Source organism: Simochromis diagramma, unplaced genomic scaffold (genome assembly GCF_900408965.1).
Source record: "Simochromis diagramma unplaced genomic scaffold, fSimDia1.1 OVJJ01000402.1, whole genome shotgun sequence".
In the NCBI taxonomy this organism is placed as follows: Eukaryota; Metazoa; Chordata; class Actinopteri; order Cichliformes; family Cichlidae; genus Simochromis; species Simochromis diagramma.
The window spans coordinates 5,217,728-5,241,936 of NW_024386972.1; the positions used below are offsets into that span (position 1 = coordinate 5,217,728).

At 39.7% G+C, this 24,209-nt stretch overlaps 1 protein-coding gene across 2 annotated transcripts; it reads left to right on the forward strand.

Annotated features, from left to right (window-relative positions):
• Positions 1–2,066: 2,066 nt before the first annotated feature.
• On the forward strand, positions 2,067–24,168 carry entpd1 (ectonucleoside triphosphate diphosphohydrolase 1). 2 transcript variants are annotated; one of them, XM_040038907.1, is made up of 10 exons: positions 2,067–2,286; positions 12,685–12,812; positions 13,202–13,319; positions 16,546–16,696; positions 17,030–17,189; positions 17,309–17,512; positions 17,676–17,933; positions 19,714–19,827; positions 19,966–20,103; positions 22,670–24,168. In XM_040038907.1, the coding sequence occupies exons 1-10, from the start codon at positions 2,271–2,273 to the stop codon at positions 22,877–22,879; spliced, it is 1,497 nt and encodes a 498-aa protein (XP_039894841.1). In that variant the 5' UTR covers positions 2,067–2,270; the 3' UTR covers positions 22,880–24,168. The 2 variants fall into 2 exon arrangements, with proteins under 2 accessions (XP_039894841.1, XP_039894842.1); XM_040038908.1 differs by lacking the exon at positions 2,067–2,286 and adding an exon at positions 7,927–11,641.
• Positions 24,169–24,209: the final 41 nt, after the last annotated feature.

Consider the following 24,209-nt stretch of genomic DNA (forward strand, 5'->3'; position numbering starts at 1 on the left):
AGCCAGGCACCTCTAGCCCTCCCCTTTTCAGGGAGGGACTAAGGGGGGAAAATGGCATTCTGTAATGCTACAATGAACAAGAAGTGCTCAATGCATCGCATGAGGTCCTGTATCAGTCTGAGACTTACTAAAATAACTAAGAGAAGGTTCATGATCTCCTGACTATAACCAACTATAAGCTTTAACAAAACTTAAACTAAGCTAGCTAAGATAGCTTATTTTTTTTAAAGGGTCAGCATATAAATGTATTTGCCCAGTTGCATCCCATTGCTTGCAGTCAACATGAAAGAAGCTAGGAATTAACTTATTAATGTCCTTCTTAAAATCTGGATTTCTTATAGGTAAAAGTTCAGTCCTGTTACCCATGCATGAAGACCATGGGGTTCTCTTTTCTGGAGAACTGCTCAGTAGCATATTCATTTGTGCACATATTCTCCAACACAACATGCCCTGGAGGAGCTTAGATAAGTTACTATAGCAAGGTACCCTGGTGAGTTTTGAACCACCAGCAGTGAAAAATGCAGGATGAAGTTGTAAGTTACCTTCCTAAATCCCCAGTCCTGGTACATGGTAAATGCCTCAGTTTCATCTGCTGGTCTATATTAGCTGAAAGATTTGAAATAGCATTCTGGCAAACACGGTCCTTGTTTTGCTATAAACTTGAATGATTACATGAATGCAATCAGAGCATGTTCAAATTTAACTGGCAAATGGAACTACAAAAACTACAAATGGAAACCATAAAGTACCAAAAATCTTGTCCTTTGCTTAAAGATTTTGTGTGTTTTTTTTCTTATCCAGAATCTGTTTCTAGACATTAGTCTTGGACTGAGGCACTTGGAGCATAAGTACAAACAGTTACCCCCTGCTCTCTCTCACTGCGCACATCACTGGATAGATAGATACTTACTGTTAATGATGATTTTCATATTTAGTGACAGACTGATGGAGCGTTCACAAATTCAAGCTGAACAATAGGACCATACCGCCATCTTGAAGGAAATGTTCAGCTTGTCATTTAGGATACAATTAAGTGAGAATTACTGTTGCTGTAATAATGCATGTTTTTCTTTGATCACTGCACAAAATACTGGAAGAGCTCGAAGCAAAATAATACATCTGCGGTTCCACCATAAAGAAAACAAACCATTTCCTCATTGCCACTTGTACTGATTGCACAAGCATACATTAGTATGCATGCATATTACACTCATACATTTTCCGTTTTCTGTTGATGGGAGCAGGTTTTTTCTCACACAAGCAGCAGCACTGTGGTGTTGAACTGCTGCACTTAAAGTGTACCCTGGTGTGCAAATAGCTGGGACACAAAAACACCCAAGTGTTTGTTTTGTAACCTTGTTAAAAGTGTGGAAAAAGCAAACACAGCTTGCAGGCAGTGGTGTCCATGTCAAGACCCTGGGAGTTTAATCATCATCCTGTGCTGGATGACCAAGCCGCTTTATCTTTAAAAGGGTCTGTATCTGAGATTTCAGTAGAAGTATTAAGATGCTTTTTTTTTTTGGTTTGCTTTTTCCCCCCCCAAGTCCCAAGTTAAGATTGCATCTTTAAAAAAGAAAAAGGAAAGAAAAGGGAGGGGGTTGCTGGTATCAACGATTAAAGCAGGAAATTGACTTTTTTCCTGCTTTTCCGCACTTCTCTCGAACATCCCTCCAGGTTTGGTTCCAGCTCTGGTTCCAACTCAAGATCTAACATTGCTTTCATGTTTGACCCACTTCTACAAGACAGAGACAATGACAAAGAATTAGAGGGAGAAGGAAAATGATTTTAAAAAGGCACCAGTGTAAGAGAGCAAGAGTGCTAGAGAAGTGGAAGAGATTAAAAAAGAGAGGCAGAATATAAGTAACCACACACACACACACACACACACTGAGGAAAAATGACAAAGACAATAACATCGATGGAGAGGAAGACAGTAAAAGAAAGGGGACAAACAGAAGGCAAGCTGAAGGCGTCTGTGAAGGAGGGGAGTGGGTTAAGAGGGAGGAGAGAAGCTCTGCTTCTCCTAATAAAGCGAGTTTATGTGAAAGGAGGTGCTGAAAACAGACTGAGCTGAGAGCTGAGAGCTGTGCTACCACACAGAGAGAGAGAGCGAGTGAGCAAGAGAGAGAGAGAGAGAGAGAGAGAGGGGGGAAACAGAGTGTGTGGAAGACAGAGGGTTAGAGAGAAAGAGTGAGAGGAAGGGGGAGACAGAGAGGAAAGAGAGGGGCAAAGAATAGAAAGAGCATTGTGTGGCTGCTGAGAAAGAACCCATGTCTGCACAAAGAGGTAGGTGTACTGCTTTGACTGGTACACACACACAAATGCACGCACAAAAGTAGGAAATCCTTGCCAGTGTATCCAGCAGTAGGATGTTGCAGCAGTCTTTTCAATAGACGTTAAACGTCAAGTGAGTGCATGTTCTCTTCCAACTGTGTGACTTGTCTTACTACATGTAGCAGCTGTGTAGCAGTGCATGGAGGCAGGTCGATCACTTTTCCACAGCATGTGTTAGACCGTGCGTACAGACGGCATAACCAGATGTCTCATGTGCGTTCAACATATGTGAGTCAGTGGGATACTGATGGGCCATGTGTAGCTGATGACAAACACAGTGGCACATGTACACAGAGTTACTCCCATGATTAAGAAAGGTTAATCACAGTTTATCAGACAAAGTCCTTTTTTATTAGCCCTATTTTTTATCATATTAACTGAATCCAGCTAATCATATCTAATCAGTTTGACTGTTAAACTGTTATGGGTATTTGTACTGATAACTGCCTGATTATTCTATCACTGTGAAGGAGGGTAAGGGTACAGCTTTTAACTGAGTCAAAAGTAATTAATGAGTTTAGTTTAAGCTGTCTCTGAATTAGAGAACATTTTTCAGCTTATCTTCCGGTTTCTATTCTCCTTATTCTTTAGTCATTTAGAGATCATTTTCAATGACGTGAGCACTGCAAATTTAAAGAAGTACAACTACATTTGTGGTGGTGAGTTTTTCATTTTTAGTATTTGGGATAGCCTAGTCCTCTTTTTACAAAAAAAAAAAAAAAAAAAAAAAAGTTACTATTGCAATAATTGAATTTTAAAATGTTTGAAAAATCCAGTTAAGTCAGTGTTGGTGTCAAATGGACCAACTTCCTCTTCCACCTTCCTCAGATTCTCAGGAAATTGGTTCATGTACTGTCAGTGTTTCTGAATACTACAAATGAGTCACTTTTATATGCACTTAAAAATAAAAACAATCTGAAAAGCTTGATATTACTAGATGTAAGGAAGAAAATTAGTTTATTCCTAATTTGGACGACTTGTCTCTTCAAAGTCCTTACAGCGTACCAGGGTTAGTGTCGGGCTGCTTGTGCATCAGGAATGTGTAGTCATTACCACAAATGTGTACAAATGTCACATATGTGCATGTTTGGTGACACGTAGCTTATCTTAAAGTGTAAAGACAAAGCAACAGAGCAATCATGAAAACACCATTGTGTTACTGGTTACCCATTGGGTTGTTTTGGACTGAAACAGCAATAGTTATTTTTACTGCTTAAGTTCATGTTGGTCCAGTTGAGCTCGAGGTCAGCACCAGTCTGTCCTGCAAGGTCAGACTGGACTAAGCACTAAGGACAGATCACTTCCCCATGGCAAGCAGGGATGGTTCCTCACATTTCTCATCATATGATGTTGCCAGAGGTTCCCCTTTACAGGAAGCAGCTGTTTCACAATTCACAAGTCTAAAATATATTTATAGATCTGCCAAGTAGGCGATGTTGCCTCCCTCTTAACATAAACAACAAATGAGGACACAACATGTAGAAACAAAAATTCATAGAATAAGTCAAGGATGTTGTTTGGCAAGGCGTAGTTCACAGGTGTCGAACTCCAGGCCTCGAGGGCCGGTATCCTGCAGGTTTTAGATGTGTCCTTGATCCAACACAGCTGATTTAAATGGCTAAATTACCTCCTCAACATGTCTTGAAGTTCTCCAGAAGCCTGGCAATGAACTAATCATTTCATTCGGGTGTGTTGACCCACGGTGATATCTAAAATCTGCAGGACACCGGCCCTCGAGGCCTGGAGTTCGACACTCCTGGCGTAGCTGCTTGTGATGCGCGTGAGAAACTCTTCGCCATGTGCCTGTCCGTGAGGAGGAGAGGCATTCCACTGAAATCAATTTAATTTTATTTATATAGTGCAAATTCACAACAGTTGCCTCAAGGTGCTTTATTTTGTAAAGATCATGCAATAACAGAACCCCTTGGTGACAGTGGGAAGGAAGAAAGAAACCTCAGGGAAGGCAGCCATCTGTTGTAGCTGGTTGGGAGTGAGGGGAGAGAGAAGAAGACAGAGCGAGGACATAAACAAACTATGGGAAAAAGAACCTGTATTTAATAATTACCACTGATTAAATACAGTAGTGGTGTATGACCAAACAGGGAGTGCAAATACACAAATTTGTAGTTGACAAGATCTCACTGGGCCAAATAACAGGCCTGGGCAAATTCCCACAGTGGTTTCAACCTTAACCTCCACTGACTGTAATGACCAATGCCTTTTCTCATTAACAATCAATAATGTGTCAACCTCATTACCACCTGCAAAAAGAGGACAACCTCCACCCAAACTGTGTTTTTAGAAGTGAAGAAGCCTCTTAAATGACAGCGGAAATATCTTCAAAAACTTAATTTTTTCCATTACCCCAACCTAGACGACTGAGAATCTATACAAGTTCTGTTTGCTCCTGTACAACATTAACATAATCCATTATTCTAAAAGTTTAATATTAAAAAACATTGTTTTCATCAGGTTGCAAGGATCAGGTTGCACTTACAAGCAGCTCGGTACAATTTACTGGTACTGAACTGGTTTAAATGGTTTTAAATGCTTCCTCCACAACACCTGAAAACAAAACATTCCAGCTGTTCCACTGCAGATATCTAGTATCATGAACCTGTAGTAATCTTTAGTTTTAATTATTCCATCTGACAGTTAGTGTTTATATACACCTTCCTCATTTGATGACTTCCTTTTATGTCTGTTCTTTTTAAACTGATCAATCATGCTAATTCAAATTTTCAGACATTTTAAACTGGACGACTTTCCCACCACAGATCTATTTATTTATTTTTTGTTAAATAGAGGATACAAACACTTAGATTACTATGCTCTAAGGCACGTTCTGCTGAGTCTGTCTTTATGCAACACACACAGATGTACGTTCAGACAGTCTGCGTGTGTCCACATATGTTTATGAGTAATTAAAGCCAAACCACCAGAGCAGCACAACAATTTTAAGACCTGCCTCGAAGGCAGGTTGTTGTCTCGTCTTCCCGTCATTATAAAACCACACGAGCAAATCTCTAGCTGTGTCACCCATTGACTCATCACTAAATGTAAAGCAACAGCCCTCTCAGCATCTGCTGATGCAAAACAACCTCAATCATGTGCCTCTATCGTTCTTTCTCTTCCTCTCCATATCTTTATGACAGGCGTTTCATGAGTCCAAATTTTCCCATCAGCAGGGGTGGAGACTTTTTTTGTGTCACGCCATTCAGAAAACAAACAAACCTCAGTGCTCTTTAACATACTGACAGTAAAGAGGCATTTCAGTGCTTTTTTTTCTTTTTTTGTGAATTTAAGTCAAATCTGTGTCTGTTTTTTGTATGATGTTTAAATTCTTAAAGTCTTACACAAGTACATTTAGGACTACATAAAGTGCAGGGAGTGATCACTATGAGACAGAAAGATGAGTGTACGGATGGATTTGTGTTGTTAATGTTATTCTATGTGCCTCAGTTACTGAACATTGTTTCTATAGATAAAAGCTCCACATGTTGTCTATGTGAACAGCACTCATGCATACTTTAGGCAGCAGGGGTTCCTGTAAATGTTATTTTAAACCCTGTTCTTTCAACTGCCTGCATCCTGAAAGGTAAAAGTTCAAGCAAATTCAGGGCATGATAAAAAAAAAAAAAAAAAAAAAAAAAAAAAGGCTTTAATGTTAACAAAAAAAAAAAAATTCTGCATATGAACTAAATGATAGCAGATGCTATGCTTTTCCAGTGGCCCCTTGTGGCATCTTTTTCCCACCACTCTGTCATGACTTCGAGGTTCGAACAATCCACCTCAGCAATACAATCGTGCTTACAAGGGATCGGAAATGAAAACACTGGCGGCGTGTCTGTGGGAAATGCTTGCCAAATCTGTATGCTTGGGAACGGGAGACTGTGTGTGTGTGTGTATCTGGCAGACAGTTGTGCGTGGTGAGGGGAGTTTTGTTTGTTCACAGGAATGTTTGGAAATAATATTTGGTTTTAGACTAAGGATTAGACTATGCTTATATTTCTAATGATTCGAGAAGGCACAGTGCCATTAAAGTTCCTCACAACACAGAAAAGCAAACCTTATTCCGTATGTAAAAGCCTGTTGATGTTGCAAGAGAATTCCTCTGATGTCATTTGCCAATTTTTCTGCTCAGGTAACCCCCATTCTCTGTCTCAGCATGTTTTGGTATCCTTTTAGCCGACAGCTATATCATTCTTACGTGGTTACATATAAAGTCGCAGTCTTCCCCCACTTTAATCTCAAAGCAAATGAAAGGAGGACTTTGAGACAAATTGCTCCAAGCTGCTGCACACTCAGACTTGACAGTAACTTTAAGACAGGGTAAGGTTCAGTTCTGTCTGCCACCTTTATAACTCTTTGGTTACACGTCACTTCTAGACTTCGATATTGTACGATAATAAGTAGGAGTCTCTTGTAATTAACGGAGTGAGTCACTGATGCCAAGTTTTGTTCTTTTATTTATGTCACAGTCAGAATAGTTAAAGCAGTTGTTGGAGACTGCAGCAAAAGCACAGTTATTGTGACATTTGGAATGAAATTATGATCCATTTGCCTTTCAAGTGGTTGCTGTGAAAATGGGAACTGGGTCAGTCTGTCTGCTTATTATTTGCATACATTCACTAATCTGTCAACAGTATGTCTGAATCGGACCACTGTTACTTGGACAGAGGTTTGCTACAAGTTGACCTGTGCGATCGCCTTGTGATCGAAAGTGGTTACCCAGAGGTAAAAGACATTACACACTCAGTCGGGAAGTCAGTCAGCTCTTACTGGTTACAAAATGCCAGAAAATTTAGAGAAATACCCAGGCAACCACCAATTTTTCCCATCACTGCAAGGAGGATGAGACCCTATATTTACTAGAGATGAACAAGATCCAATTCTAAAAATGTTTACTACATCAACATGTGGCTTCATTCTTGCACCTCTGCAGCTGCATGCCCTCAAGAAAAAGTTTGATTAAGTCCATATTTCTTCTGAAGCAAGTGAATAGCCTCAAATGATGTAGTTCAGACAGAAATGCTGAGTTAGTGGCATTATATAAGCTTTTGATGAGCTTAACTAATGTGGAAACTTCAGTATCGATGCTGTCTTTTTTTCCTTCTTCAGTGTGAAAATTTTAAGAAGGGTTCTGCCATCTACAATAATACATGTCAAAACTTTCATATGATATAAAAGTGTCATATCCTTTCTAGCATACACAAACAAGACAAGGCCCAACATGTCCAACAGTGAGAACCGTGTCATGGAGCAATTTTGGGAACCCGTGGCAAAGCACACTGCTTTAAATACGCAGAAAAATGAAAACCAAAATGAACTACCCCCGATAAAGGTGGAAATAAATTTGTTTCATGATTTAAGGCAAAACACGCGCCATCAAGGCTACAAAGGCGGAGATACTAGCAGTTGATGATTCCACTGAAAACTGCTGGAGTTCCCACTAACTCCAAATGAGAGGAAGCACAATGGTGAATGGAAAGCATCTGGTGGCAACATCCCAGGTAGAAAATGTTTTTTCAATTTCAGTTTTATTACGAGAGAATATAGTGCAGGTTCTCTAAAGAGGAACAAAGATATGTTACTTTATTTATTTTTTTTAAACTAAGACATTAAGCAGTTATGCTATACATTTACTTACAATTTTAAAGGAAAATTCTACCTAGGCTATTTTTGTACTTACGTCTGACTTATGCTGTGTTACTAGATATTTTCCCATAAATAAAATGCAAAAATTCCAATTTCAGTTCTGGGTTAATTTCAGGCACTTTATCTCGCACCTACTTCAAAAGTCCGTAATTTTTCTATGTCAGATTTGGTCATCAGTTGCAACACTTATCATTTTGACCCATTTCAGTTCGAGGGTCAGTCATGCATTTACCTCTGTGAGCAAATCACTTCTTGGTGTATTCCCTTTCATTGAGCGTACTGTTATCAATTCTTCTGTAATCTCAAATTCTTTCATTTTCCCATGTGCAATAACTGGGAATGATTGAATAACTTGACTCACAAATGTCACAGCTGTTGTCCAGTGCCAAGAAGAAAAAGTCAAAATATTTGCTTTGTTTTTCAACCAAAGCTCCAGATTCTTTGGAGTGTCTTCAATCCATCTTGTTGAGGGTCGTTTGATGGTGGCACGTTGTCAAATTCTTTTTTATTTTTACCCCTCAAGGCACATTAGCACGGCAGAGTCCACCAAACACTTGTTCATAAAAATCCTGAAAAGATCATGGCTCACTGTTTTTTGCGATTTTGTGGGAAATCCAAAGCTGGTCTTGACTACTCGATCCCTGTGTAAAGCTTGGTAAAAAAAAAAAAAAAAAAAAAAAAAAGATTGTTGTTGCTTTTGCAGCTTTGCTGCCAAAGGTTCAGATGTCTGTTGCAGCTCTGCATCAGTCAACATCTTGAATTTCATGTGCATATGCTTGCACACATGCAAGTAAATAAAAGAAAAAAAAATTCTGGGGCTATTTTAGCAGTCCTACAAAAAACACACACACACGAAAAACAAAAACAGTAAGCTGTTCTCTGATAGGTAATTTATTAAAGAGTGTCTGGTGACCAAAATGGGCAAAACTGTATAATGTTTAGGATTCAAATGTAAGTAGTTTATTTAAACCAAATGGCCAGACGTGGTTTGCAGGCCATAAAATGCTATGAACCGCTGTATACATTGCTGTGTCGCTATTATTTCACTATAACCAGGGTTGGGAAAGTTACTTTTACTACAGATTACAGAATACATGTCCCAAAATGTAGTTTGTAATGTATTTTGTTAAGTTACTCAATGTTAGTAACATATTCTGAATACTTTGGATTACTTAATATATTGTCATGCTTTTTACAACTACATGAATGTAGCAATCACATCCTGCAAATTCTTGTTTGTTTTTCTCCACCAATTGGCTGTTAAGCCCAAATCTCCCCGAATAGACAATATATTTACTGTAGAGGAGCATCCTAATGGGTCCATTGTGTAACTGACGCCACCAACGCTTACATTAGAGCCTTTTATTGCGTGTTTTGTTTGGGCTTCCGGCAATGCATTTAATTACCAAAATTAGGGAGGGGATAGCCTAACATATGAAACAGGAAATGACTGCCTTGTAATCCATTTATTTCAACAAAATAACTATATTCTAATTATAACTTCATCACATCATTTAAATGGTAACTGTAATGAAATAAAGTTACTCATATTTTGTATTTTAAATACGTACATATGCCGGTACATGTATTCCGTTATTCCCCAACACTGACTATAACACTGTTGTTGGTGGGACCTTGTAGCAACAGATAAACATTTTATTGTTTCATATTAAAAATAATCACCTACATCTAATTCAAAATGAATGCTGAATATTCTGAAGTTTTTTTTCTGGATTATCCTCACACTGATCAAGGAAGACTCCTCGGGATACAAAGGAATGTCTGATTCCCTAGTTCTCACTTGATTCATTGGCTCAGTAAACATTTTCCTTATTAGTTTATGGTTACGACCACTAGCCATAACTCTTCTTTACTACAGGATGTTATACATTTTGTAAATCATGGTCCCCCGTTAGTGTCAAACAGACAATAAAGCTTGGTTTGCTTTATGGAATGACTTTTGATAGACAAGTCCCTAACATATGAGCTAGCAGTGTCCTCAGTTTCTGATTCAGATCTACCCTTTGTTAATCACAAACTCACAAACTTCCTTAAAAGCAAGAGTTCAAAACTAAATTGAGATGTATATATTAAAATAGTGTAATTATGTGGAACTTTTTTAAAAGTGCAGGCTTAAAAAAGTTCTTGCTTTTCCGACTTCTACCATGTAGCCATTGTTAGAGAGGAAATATCCATCAAGCTGTATTAAAAGCTATAGGAAATAGGCTTTAAAACAATACTTCCGTACACTTCCACTTCTCCAAATTCAGGCTCCTAGAGCCTATCCCAGCTGACCTTTCGTCAGTCTGTTGCGGTAATGTTTTATCACTGTTTTAACATAATGTACTTTTACAAGTCTACAGCTACTGTCATGTGCTGGGTTGTACTATGTACAGAGCTGAGAGTGAAAATACAAGGAACTTGCAAGCTTTGAAATATCTCCATTTGGACATATTTTTCAAGCATCTAAGTTGCTTATTTTAATTTAGTGGGCGTTTAATTTGTTTTATTGTTACCATTATTCCAGAGCAAGGATGCTTCAAGTTTTGACAATCAAGCGATGATTTAGGGAGCCAGCATATTTGGGAGACCCACAGGACAAATGTATTTTTATACTCTGTTACAGTATTTAAGTAACTCTAAACGTTGGATTTCTTAAAATCACCTGTGTCAAATGTTAGAAACGGATAGTCTGCTTCAATGGGTGTACAGGAAATGCTTTTAAACGCCATTTCTTGGAAGTGATGTTGAAACAATTACAGGATATTTATTACAGGAGTGTGTACGTAATGTATTATTGTGGGAAGGCTTGAATTATACAGCTCTCTGAAGTAAGGAAGGTTGGCAATCATTCTCTAGTGTATGTTTGATTATGTATGTGTATGTGTGTTGCAAGAGAGGAAAACAAATGACAGAAACCATCTGTGAATGGATCAACAAATCTGCAGGCAGGTCATGTTCAGGGGTACACACACACACACACACACACACACACACACACACACACAAACTTTTCAACAACCTCCATTCTTCTACACACACCCCACACGTAGACACACACACACACACACACACAGCCTTACAGAAAAGAAGGGAATTCCGATCCGTCACTGAGATGACATCACAGTCTCCAATAATAAGAAACAGTCAAACAAGGGAGTCCCCACTTCCCTCCTCCCTCATACACATCCCACAGAATGAACAGAGGGTAGAAAGAGTAGTGCTGGACAGAGTGACTCTCATTAGCTCCCAGAGAGAGAGTCCCTTTTAAGGGATTCACATGCACACCCGGGAACGCGCCGACATACGCACAAACACGCTTTAGTTGCATCTCCATAGCGACCAGCTCTGCTGTCCCAGCTTGGGGAGGAAACTGAGTGCTTTAAAGCTGCTACAACGCAAACACACACACACACGCACACACATACAGCTCTGTTCTAATCCCTGTCCGGCCACGACGGAAAAACCTCTCCTCATCTTATCACCCGGCTACCTCCCTCTGTCACTTCTCTCCTCTCCCCGTCCAGCCCATATTTTCTTTTCCTTCAACTTCCACCCTCTCTCCCTCTCTCACATACCCTCCCCCTCTCTTTTTTCTCCCTTTCACTATCTGTCTCTATCCCTTCCCCGTCTGAAGTACACAACAGAGGTAAGTGCTCTCGCTCGCTGTGCGCCTCTGGGTTTAATGTGCTTTAACTTTCAGTCTTTCAGTGCGTTTTCTCACAGTAGACTGAGGTGAGCTTAACTATCGGTGCTGCAGGTACTGTTGGTGAAGTAGGCAGAAAAACTGTTTTGTCCTGTACTCTGCCGGTAGGTCAGTTTCTGCTTTGCCAGCTGTCGTGCGCGCCTCGACAGTATCTGTCAGTTCGTTTGCCCTGGCAATAATCAAACAGCCATGCGTGTGCTTGTATATGTGGGCTTGCTTTCATACTGGTATCTTATTCATCGATTTTCCATCACAGTAGCTTTGTGACTACAGACAGCCTTTTATACCCTTTTTTTTTGTCTGTTTTTGAAACTGTGCACTTAAAAGTGCATATTATCTGCTATAGCATCTTGACTTTATCCCATTAGAGCAATTGTGATAGCTCTATACTTCAGAGTACTTCAAGAGGAATGAGAACCCAAAAAGTAATATTTGATATCAAAATAATAACTAGCACATGTTGAAATCTTTAATCACTGTTTTCATACATTCTTGTGGGACTATAGCTATTGAATTAATAGGTCAGCCTTTCTTTGGTAGAGTTGTCTTTTTGATTATATCCAATTGTCCTTCTGTGTTGTATAAACAGTTCAAGTATTTCCACAATAATAGTTCTCTTTAAGTGCTTTTCATAGTGGATATCTGATCTTTCAGCCCATGTTAAATACACCAGTGAGATACCCTCTCTAATGTGCTGTGGCTGAAATAACAACTCCCCCTAAAATCAATGAACAGTCTGGCAACAATTTACACACCCCAAATCAGAAAGCCCTTGGTTACAAAACACAACAAAACAATTAAACGCTCTTTCCAACACAGTTTCTCTCCAACATCCAAGCACACACATTCTGTGACATACGCCACATCTGGAACCAAGAGTGGCTAAACACATACCTATTTAACAGTGTGTCTCCATCTTCCCCTTTTTACCCTCTCGCCTCTCCTCTCCTTCCTGTCTCTGTCTGTCTCTCCACCCACGCTCTCAGAGATGAAAGAGAAGAACCCCTGGCCTACGCCTGTGACCATCATCATCATTGTGATTGGTGTCATAGCGATTGTTGCCCTGGTGACGGTGGCGGTTTTGCAGAACAAACCTGTCCCCCAAAAGTACAAGGTAAAGTACTGAAATGTTGTGACCTGTTCCCTGTGTGGGAGTCAAATGTGTTACACAAGAATCTCAAGCCAAAGTCCACAAACCAAATAAGGCATCTTGTCAGTATATGACCTCAGCTTGTACAACCGGCTTTACAAATCCACCACCAAATATGGCCAGCGGATATCAACAATAACATTAAATCATCTCTTTAGTTACAGTTGCAGATCCAGGTTTGAGTCTCACAGCTGAAAGCATGGTCTAGTTTTTATAAAGTACTGTACTCCTAATTCACATGGATTGGTGCCACAGTTTTGGCAACATGTAGTTTATACAATCATTACCGTGATGTTAAATGTTTGCATGTAACTAATTAACTAGAATTTGTTATTTTTCTGCTCCTCCTCCAGTATGGGATTGTGCTGGACGCTGGATCTTCCCACACAGCTCTTTATATTTATCAGTGGCCAGCAGAGAAGGATAACAACACTGGCAGAGTTGAACAGACACACTCCTGCAAAGTCAAAGGTACAGTATATGTTGCACAAATACTCTCATATGACAGTGCAAACTTACATATATGCATTAATATGTAGGAAATTGCATATGAATCTGCATATTTACTGATATAGCTATTAGTGTTTGTGTATGTGCGTGTGTAAATTTGGTCATAAATGATATATTCCTGTTTAACAATGATTCCTTCTAAAAAGCTGCAATTAAGTATAATTGTATTATACTATTTTCCTTAAGTCCAAGGTGATTCATTTTCTCTTCATTCAGTTTGAAATTTTATGCTCTTTTAAAGAGAACTGCAGGTCATCTGAAGCCAAAGACTGATCAAAATTTACATCCAGAGACTTGGTGGATTAGCATAGCCACTTACTAATTATTCATTAGCATTATTGAGTACACATCTGATGGTTCATTAAAAAGCCTCCACATTAAATTTCATATTAAATGACAAATGGCACTGGGCAACACCTTACCGAGTCAGCCATTGTTTCAAATGTTGTGTTAAGTCTATAAATGGATTTTGTTCAACTTCCCAGGACCACTATAGAAAAAAAATGACAACAGATAACGCACTAATCAATTCAGACACTGCCTGAAAATGAGAAGCTGGAGTGTAGGTGGGTTGCAAAGTGGCTTGGAGATACACACCAATTGTAGGCAGATTAAGCAACCTGAATGGCACACCGTTTATGATTTATGATTTGTCACATACAGTGGCTTGCAAAAGTATTCGGCCCCCTTGAACTTTCCCACATTTTGTCACAAATAAATAACTGCAAAGTGGGGTGTGCGTAATTATTCAGCCCCCTGAGTCAATACTTTGTAAAACCACCTTTTGCTGCAATTACAGCTGCCAGTCTTTTAGGGTCTGTCTCTACCAGCTTTGCACATCTAGAGACTGAAATCTTTGCCCATTCTTCTTTGCAAAACAGCTCCAGCTCAGTCAGATTAGATGGACAGCGTTTGTGAACAGCAGTTTTCAGATCTTGCCACAGATTCTCGATTGGATTTAGATCTGGACTTTGACTGGGCCATTCTAACACATGGATATGTTTTGTTTTAAATCATTCCATTGTTGCCCTGGCTTTATGTTTAGGGTCGTTGTCTTGCTGGAAGGTGAACCTCCGCCCCAGTCTCAAGTCTTTTGCAGACTCCAAGAGGTTTTCTTCCAAGATTGCCCTGTATTTGGCTCCATCCGTCTTCCCATCAACTCTGACCAGCTTCCCTGTCCCTGCTGAAGAGAAGCACCCCCAGAGCATGATGCTGCCACCACCATATTTGACAGTGGGGATGGTGTGTCCAGAGTGACGTGCAGTGTTAGTTTCCTGCCACACATACCATTTTGCATTTTGGCCAAAAAGTTCCATTTTGGTCTCATCTGACCAGAGCACCTTCTTCCACATGTTTGCTGTGTCCCCCACATAGCTTGTGGCAAACTGCAAACGGGACTTCTTATGATTTTCTGTTAACAATGGCTTTCTTCTGGCCACTCTTCCGTAAAGGCCAACTTTGTGCAGTGCACGACTAATAGTTGTCCTATGGACAGATTCCCCCACCTGAGCTGTAGATCTCTGCAGCTCGTCCAGAGTCACCACGGGCCTCTTGGCTGCATTTCCGATCAGCGCTCCCCTTGTTGAGCCTTTAGGTGGACGGCCTTGTCTTGGTAGGTTTACAGTTATCCCATACTCCTTCCATTTCTGAATGATCGCTTGAACAGTGCCCCGTGGGATGTTCAAGGCTCGGGTAATCTTTTTGTAGCCTAAGCCTGCTTTAAATTTCTCAATAACTTTATCCCTGACCTGTCTGGTGTGTTCTTTTGGACTTCATGGTGTTGTTGCTCCCAATATTCTCTTAGACAACCTCTGAGGCCATCACAGAGCTGCTGTATTTGTACTGACATTAGATTACACACAGGTGCACTCTATTTAGTCATTAGCACTCATCAGGCAATGTCTATGGGCAACTGACTGCACTTAGACCAAAGGGGGCTGAATAATTATGCACACCCCACTTTGCAGTTATTTATTTGTAAAAAATGTTTGGAATCATGTATGATTTTCGTTCCACTTTTCACGTGTACACCACTTTTGGTCTTTCACGTGGAATTCCAATAAAATTGATTCATGGTTGCGGCTGTAATGTGACAAAATGTGGGAAAGTTCAAGGGGGCCAAATACTTTTGCAAGCCACTGTAGCTGTGTAGGAGGGTATTAGTTGAAGTGGGTTGGCATGAAGATCAGTTGAACTTAACTTTGGTGACTGTCTGAACTAATGCTATGCCTGTTTTGTGAAAGCTTAAAATAGCAAGTTATGCTAGAGCGAAAGAATATACTACTATATAGTAGAGCTAGATGTGTTTTTGGCTTAATGCTTTGTTGTATGTTGATAATACTGTGGTAGCTATGTATTCAGTAAGCCAATTAATAATTTTAACAGAATAAAAACAATTACACATGTATTCCTAATCCCTTCACATCCGATTAGTAACTGTACTCTCTGTTTTCTGAAAAATCTTTATCTGTGTTTTTGTTTTGGTTCCAGAGAATCTAGATGTAGTTATTTTGTAAAAGCAATGACAGACAAATGAAAAACAATAGCTTATTACCAACACAATCTCATGGTGATGACAAGACTGTAGGAAGTCAATGCACAGGCAAAAAAGGCATGTCTGGCACCTGCAAAACTGCAGAATGGCATTTTTGTTTTTATGTGGACTAAACAAAGGAGCTATTGTATGTTTATTGGTAAGCCTTAAAAGTGCCCACGGACATTTAGAGACAGCCAAACTGGGTGTTTCCCTACAGCTTCCCGACTTTAAGTCAAATATAGATACTGTATCGTACCAAATAAACACAGAATAATTAAAAATTTAAGCATGGTATATATAATTTAATTAAACTGTTGTCATTTACAAAAAAGTCATTTATTACCAATAACGCTATTAATTACATACATGATATACATGTAAATACCCATAACTGTGTTATATTTTGAACTGAAACTAGTAAGGCACTCCTGGCTGCATCTTTGCCTAGTATTAGGCAATTTATTCTATAAGTTCATTTAACCTCAATAACATCTTTACCTGGCCCGTCCCCTTCTGAAATACAGAACAGTTCCTGAAATTTTACAGATGAGTGAATTTTTAAGAAGGGTAGCTGTAAAGACAAGGCTCTCACTGTGCTTTATTGTTACTAAATTTCTGCCCAGTAACCCTCCTGACTTTTTGTTTTAACAGGTAAAGGTATTTCCAGCTATGCGTCTGAACCATGGAAAGCAGGAGAGTCTCTGAAAGAGTGCATGGGGGAGGCTGAGGAGACTGTCCCCAAAGAAAGAGCTCACGAGACCCCACTCTATCTGGGAGCCACAGCAGGAATGAGGCTGCTGGAGTATGTCGCACAAGCTTAGACATTTTCATGATAAAACCTAGAAAAGAATATTTTTTAAAAACACCCACAGTGAACAGCTTTTCATGCTGACACTGTTTAGCTTATCTCCTGTCTAAAATCTGAAACTGTGTTTGCATTGGCAGTGCAAATAGTGCTATTTTTTGTAACCGTTCGCATTTGCACATTTATCTCCACAAGAACTGCCAGGACAGTGAATAGGTTACTGTCAAAGCCATTATGCACAATACAATGTATATATTATTTATGGGCTGCTGTATTGATCTGACTTGTGGACGTGACTCACACATACATTTGTGCCATGTGTGCCTGCAGTATTGTGAATAGCTCAGCATCAAAGAACGTATTTCAGGCTGTGGAGAAAGCCCTGCGGAACTCCCCCTTCTCCTATCAGGGAGCAAGAATCCTCAGTGGGCAGGAAGAGGGTGCCTTCGGGTGGGTCACAGTCAACTACTTGGATGATCGTCTCAAACAGGTCAGTTTGTGCACATCAACATACATGTCCGTGCACATTTGTCCACACTGAGACATACTTTGTGTGTGCCAGTACTCCCGGTTCTGCACTGACCGAGTGTTATTTTACCTCTTCTGCAGGGCTTGAAAACAACAGGCGCTCTTGACCTTGGCGGGGCGTCTACTCAAATTAGCTTTATATCCGATGATTTTGACGGCTCAGAGTCACCCATCAACTCTGTCAACTTCCGACTCTATGGAAATGATTATAACCTGTATACTCACAGCTTCCTGTGCTACGGAAAAGACCAAGCGTTAAAAATGGTGGTGGCAAATCACACTCAGGTAAACATCTGACCTTGGTTCCTTTGTTTTGTGAATGAACTGTTCAAACTAATCAAATATGGGATCTTATCTTAGAGAGCCATAATGTTCTTAAATGTGCAAAAGTACTTAGGCTTCATTGTTCTCCATCTGTTGCACCTCACTATCTCACTCTCTCTCCTAGTCAGGTGCAACAACAGTATTGGATCCTTGTTTCCACTCAGGCTACAATGAGACAAAGAACTATTCCGTCCTTTATGACAGCCCCTGTGTGTCAGGCAGGAAACTTCAGGAAGTTCCAGAAAAATTTGATCACATTGGGAAAGGAAACTTCCAAGAATGCCAAGAAGTTGTCAAAAGTGTATTTAACTTTACTTCCTGCAAATACAGCCGATGCTCTTTCAATGGGGTCTTCCAGCCTCTTTTGCAGGGGCCATTCGGGGTAAGTGAGTGTTTCTCCATGTGTAGATTTAACCTGGTTTATAAACAGTCATCCAAGTATATCTGGTGACTCATTTTAGCATTTAGCATTCATGCATTTATTCATTCATTTTTTGCCACATCTGTGAGAATGACCCCATTCAAGTTTAATTTACTGCCCGACTATCCTCACTTTTATTGACCCAAAAGGAGCGACTGAGGACATAAACTCATCAAGAGAGTGTTTATTTAAGTCAAGACAGAAAGAATCCTACGGTGCCTAAAGTCTATTGCCTTCAGACAGAATAGAGCTTTAGGGCACTTTTTCCATTTGCTTAATTTTTCGGTCCAAGAAGCTATGTCCATCTTTTATACTGCTCACGTCTGCTCTGAAGATCCCCTGTGAGCTCTAACCACTCTAACCACAACTCGCAGATTACAAGGCTGCACAACAAAACAGACTACTATCAGCAGATGCAGGCTATGATCATGGGGTTGGAGTTCATCCATAGCATGAGACTTGTTCGTGAACAGCCACATGTATGCACACAAGTGCACACATTTTGGGCACTCATTTTGCATCCAATATGGAAGAAATTTCATACAAAAATAATGCAGTTATATCATGTGGACTATCTATAACTGTACATGGCTTCCTAATTTGCTTTTATTCACTGTGTGTGCAAATTTTATAGAAAACAAAACAGAAGACCAGTAAGAAAACAAATGGAAATATTTCAGTAATGTTATAAAGCCTGAATGAAAATTAATCAGAAAAATTATGACCTGAATACATCCAACAGATGCTGATTCGAAGTTCCCTCTTTATGCTGTTTTCTACCCCACCCCTTGAGCAACCCCATCTGATTCCGATTCTGTGAGAAGTGTGAACTCTCTGTATCACAAAGTAGAGGATCAACTGGAATGATTGAGTCACAATCTATCTGTGGGAAGCACAGAGCACTCGTGCCGTTTGGGCGTGCACAGGGGTTACAGAACATACAGTATAATCAATTCTGCAATCCTTGAAGTACCAGTTTATTGAGTTACTTCTGTTTTTAACATGACTGACATTAATTGTGGAATGCCTCAGCAAAAAGCGCTTGTGTTTCCTCATCTTCCTGATCTGAATAAGAAAAGAAACCTTTGTAACATTAACTGATACAATAATCAGTCTGAAGAGACAGTATACTTAGGTTGTAGTGATAGAATAGAAAACGTGCATGTTTCCCTTCTAAAACCCCCCCGAAAAAATAAACTAAATCATTGCAGTACTACTGAATATTGTATCTACCACAGACTATTTCTTTTAATTAGCAAAGACTAATTTGACGGTTGTTGCCACCTTAATCACACAGCTAGCCATATTTCTTATAGTATAACTGCAACAGACCCCAGCAACATGGTTAAGATGCCCAGACAGTGCAGTACATGTGGTAAACCTGCCATGTTGAAACCTGGCACACAGCTATTGGCTACAGCCACCCGTGTTAGGATCCACCTCTCAGTCATAATAAGCCACACCCCCAACAATCAAAACAACAAAATTTTAATTTATTTAAAAAAAAAAATCATCCCCTTGCAGTTGTAATGAAGGGGGTACTTAGCCGATACCTTATTCTAAAATATTTAGGGGGAAAAAGTTTTAGTGGTTTAAGTGGCAATTGTTATGATTATGATATAATGATTTCAATAAATGTCCGATAAATTTCCGTAGTATTTATAAATTGATTACTTCACTTTCTAGAGATATCCTGATTTCCTCCTGTCTCATCGCTTTCTCTTTTCATCTTTCACTTTAGGCGTTCTCTGCTTACTACTTTGTGATGAACTTCCTCAATTTGACGGATACATCCATGTCCCTTGAAACTGTGAAGGAAAAGCTAAGCCAGTACTGTGCTACCTCTTGGGATAAGGTCAGAGAAAATGTATACATTGGTTATATGCATAAAAAATGTTCTGTCATAGTCACCCCCTTCTGTGTCTTATCTATGTCCTTCAGCCTGCCTGTAATGTACACTGACTGCATCCTTGCGTTTGAACTTCCTGCACAGATAAAGATTCAGCATCCTACAGTAAACGTAAAGTATCTGGCTGAGTACTGCTTCTCGGGCACCTACATCCTCACCCTGTTGACAGAAGGATATGATTTCACTGCAGTGACTTACTCAAACATAAAATTCATCAAGAAGGTCAGTAGATCACAGTCCAGCTTTTTCCTGTCTCTTAAAGAGAGACATCCACACCTGATAGGTCATACTGACCTGATCTTGTACTTGTGTGTGTGAGTGCATATATAAACAAATACCTACTGTAACATCCATCTTTCTGGACACATTTAAGTCTCTGTTGGAAAGTGACAGGTGTGGAAAAACCTCAACTGTGTAAAAGGTGGTTTAAAAATTTTAAGATTACATTTAACTTGGACTAACTGTAATCCTCTCTGCCAGTTTGGGCATTCAGCTGTCCTTTGGGAGGCCAGCTTTAACAAGCATTGGTATAAATACCGGGCACAAGTTTTATGCAAAGAGCTAACTAAGCTCTGAGTTACTTAAGAATTTCATAGCACCCTTATCAGACAACACTAATCTATTCCAGCTACATCTAATATGCTTGCAGTTTGCAGAAACAAAAAGCTCTGCTGTTCAAACAAGAAAGTAAAAAGCAAAGCACAGAGGACATAAAACCCCTCAAAACAACAGAACCACTCTCTACCACCACCTTAAAAGTGATTCAAAAAGTAGGTAGCAACAGCCCGTGAATTATACAGCAGCAAAGCTCTTCTCATCTGAGGTAAAGCGCAAAGTCAGCCTTCAGTTTAGGTTTCAGATTAACACGAGACTCTCAGTTATCTCCTCACAGAACACACAAGGGAAATAGACTACGCAGAATATTGCACGTAACCTAATCAAGCAGCCAGAAAATAGATTGCAATTCCTTTTTCATATGAAACACGGCAAAGATTTTACACTTCAGAGGAATATTCAGCAACCACCTCCTCAGCCAGCTGCACACACACACATGCTGTCATCAAGAAAGCCATACAAACAATGATCAGGATCAGGGATCAGGATTTCACGCCATGTTAAAAGATGCTGTAATATAGTATACAATCAAGAGGACTAAACTTTGCATTAATTCACACCTACTTCTTCTACCGCGCAGTGCTGTGAAAAAGCAGGCAGTAAACAACAACTTCTTGTTTTTGTTTTTTTGCATATTTGTCACAGTTAGGAAATGCTTGATTACAGTTTTTGCTGCAAAGGCCAGCAAAACCAGTTCTTACAGCAGGTTTAAGGGGCAATTACTTTTTTGGGGGGTTTGCAAGGATAGGTTTAGATGGCTTTTTTTCCATAAATAAATGAAATCATGATTTAAAAACTCATCGTGTATTTAGTCAGGTATGTTGCTAATGGGTGTAGATCTAGATGTAAGCCACTCACCCTCCTTCTCTCACAGCCAAGTTGGCAAGATTCTAACATTATCAGTGGTTACATCCTCTGAGTAAAATGGTAAATGGCCTGTATTTGTATAGTGCTTTACTAGTCCCTAAGGCGCTTTACACATTCAGTCATCCACCCATTCACACACACAGGTGTGTGAATGGGTGGGGCGCACTGACAGAGGCAAGGCTGCCGGACACTGGCGCCACCGGGCCCTCTGACCACCACCAGTAGGCAACGGGTGAAGTGTCTTGCCCAAGGACACAACGACCGAGACTGTCCAAGCCAGGGCTCGAACCAGCAACCTTCCGATTACAAGACTAACTCCCAACTCTTGAGCCACAATCGCCCCTTTAAAAGTTAAATTATATTACACACGAGAATGCTTAACTCTTTCCAAGAAGCCTTGATTAGAAAAAAGTAGTGAGCAGATAAGGAATTTATTGCTCTGTTCTAGTGACTTAAAATGCCATGATAAAAGGACATAAATCACACCATAACAAGAAAAACTCAAACCAGTTCAACCTACATGCAATACAACAGGATTAGTTTGGGTGTTACTTCGTATTACTCCAGAAAGACTAGGTGGCAAAAAACAAAAAAACAAGAAAGCAGCCAGTCTGCTTCCTTGTTGTAAACGCTGACAATTATTACTCTGCTATAATTATACACAGACATGCACACAAATTGGATTCTGTGTAATCAAATATCATAATCATTTATTTAAAAAATGAATAAATAACACGGCTGAGTACTTGAAAAACAAAGGATTAACATCAAACGTTGATTCACAATAATGCTGATTGGAACTGCTGGTGTTCTTTGAACCCCTCAATGTGGGGCCTATTACAGGTACTGGATGATACTGTAGCTAGATGGGGGACCCAGTTAGCGAAGGGTAGACCAGCAGCTGTTTCAGACTGTGCAGTCACAGTTCTAATTAACATCTCGTGTAAGAATTTCGATGTTTACTTTTTGAATTTCTTTTTTTACAATTAGCAAGCATATGCTGTGCGAGTGAAATTACCCATAATACCCTAAGGAAGGCATTTCACTATAAGCCGCTACATCAGGTTAACCTCACTATACTGACTGGTGACAAATTAAAGGAAAAACCTGAACTCTTGATCCCTACTTGTGTGGGTTGAACACTTAAAGGAGAGTTTGGACTGGCACATTAATCAGTGCTTTGGCATACTGAAGATCTTCTAGTAGTAGCAAGGCTTTTTAAGACAACTGAATTTAAACGCTTTTTATTTGAATTTGTCAACAGTTTATGTTTATGGCGATCGCTTCCCTTCTTCTTTGTTTCCAGATAAAAGGCAGTGATGCAGGCTGGACTCTGGGTTACATGTTGAATCTCACCAACATGATCCCAGCTGAGGCTCCTGACTCACCCCCTCTCCCCCACGCTGGCTACGTCTCCATAGTAACCATCATGACAATACTACTCATTGGCCTCCTCTTACTTCTCGCCCTCCGCATATTCTGGCCCCGTTGCTCCAAGAAAACACAAATTGTATAAACACTCTGAAGCGTATGTATGCATGTACAGTTATGTGCAAAAATCTCGAGTCACTCCTCATCTATTTATATTTTCCTTTCAAGGAGCCACATGTACTTGTAGTCTAAGCAGCGAGAGGTGAACCGTCTTCAAGAAACTTAAAGGAGTCCAGGCTCTTGTCTTTCCGAGCTCCATAGACAACCATAACCTCGATGACTGAGAACCTACACAAACAACTATTATTTTTAAGCTCTCTTGAGCAATAGTTCTCTAGACTTCCTGAAGGTCTTTCACAATTCTTCTTTAGACATTGGCTGCTTTTTCACTTATTTTCAGTTCAGTCTTTGTACCTCGCCATTTAAGAGGATTTTTTTTTCTTAAGCCACTTAACGCTGACCTATGAGTCATTCAAGTATAAAAGAAGACACCTAGCTCAAGGGATGAACTAGTGTTCTGTCAGCACAAAACAGACAACTTAGCAATGAACTCATTTTAAATAGTATCTTTAAGCACTCTGTTATTAACAGCTGTTGCAAAAATGTATCATGTGTTCACATTTCTTTCATTGAATTCGTGAAAAATGCCAACGATAACACAGTTTAACAGACACAAAATGTATTTTTCACCAACAAAGAGCTATTATTTTTAAAACTTAATATCTCAGCATCATGTGCAATGTGTCCTTAAATAAATTGAGGAAACTGGACAAGGAAGAACTGGCAGGCCTGAAAAACTATCTACAGGAGATGAAAGGTATCTTTAAGTGATTTCCTTAAGCAATAGGAAAGAATCCAGCAAAGACTTGACAGATAATTGGAGAAATGCATCTGGCTCTGATTCTGTCAGAATTTTATCCACCATGCAACATCGTCTGGAACAAACTTTTAGCGTGATAATGATCCAAAACATACTGCTTACAGTAAAAGCATACCTGGATGGAAAAATACACAATGGAACACTATCAGTCATGGATTCACCTCCCCAGAGCCCAGATTTCAACATTACTGAAGCAGTGTGAGATCATCTTGTAAGAGAACAGGACAAAAGGCAGCCAACATCCAAAGAAGAGCTTTGAATGTCCTTCAAGAAGTTTTGACAACTACTTTCTACTCAAAAATTACAAGAAATCTTGCCCAAGAGAGAAAAGGCTGTGTTACAGAATAAAAGTAGTTCAACCTTCAGATCTGTTGCATTTGTAAAAACCGTTTTTTTGCTTGTGTTTTATTGTGTTTCCATGTATATTTGTATGTTTCATTAAATCACTACCCCATCCCCCATTTTCCAAGCAAGAAATAAAGACATGAAGGGTGGCTTAAGACCTTTGCACTGCACTGTGAGTATGTGTGATTGG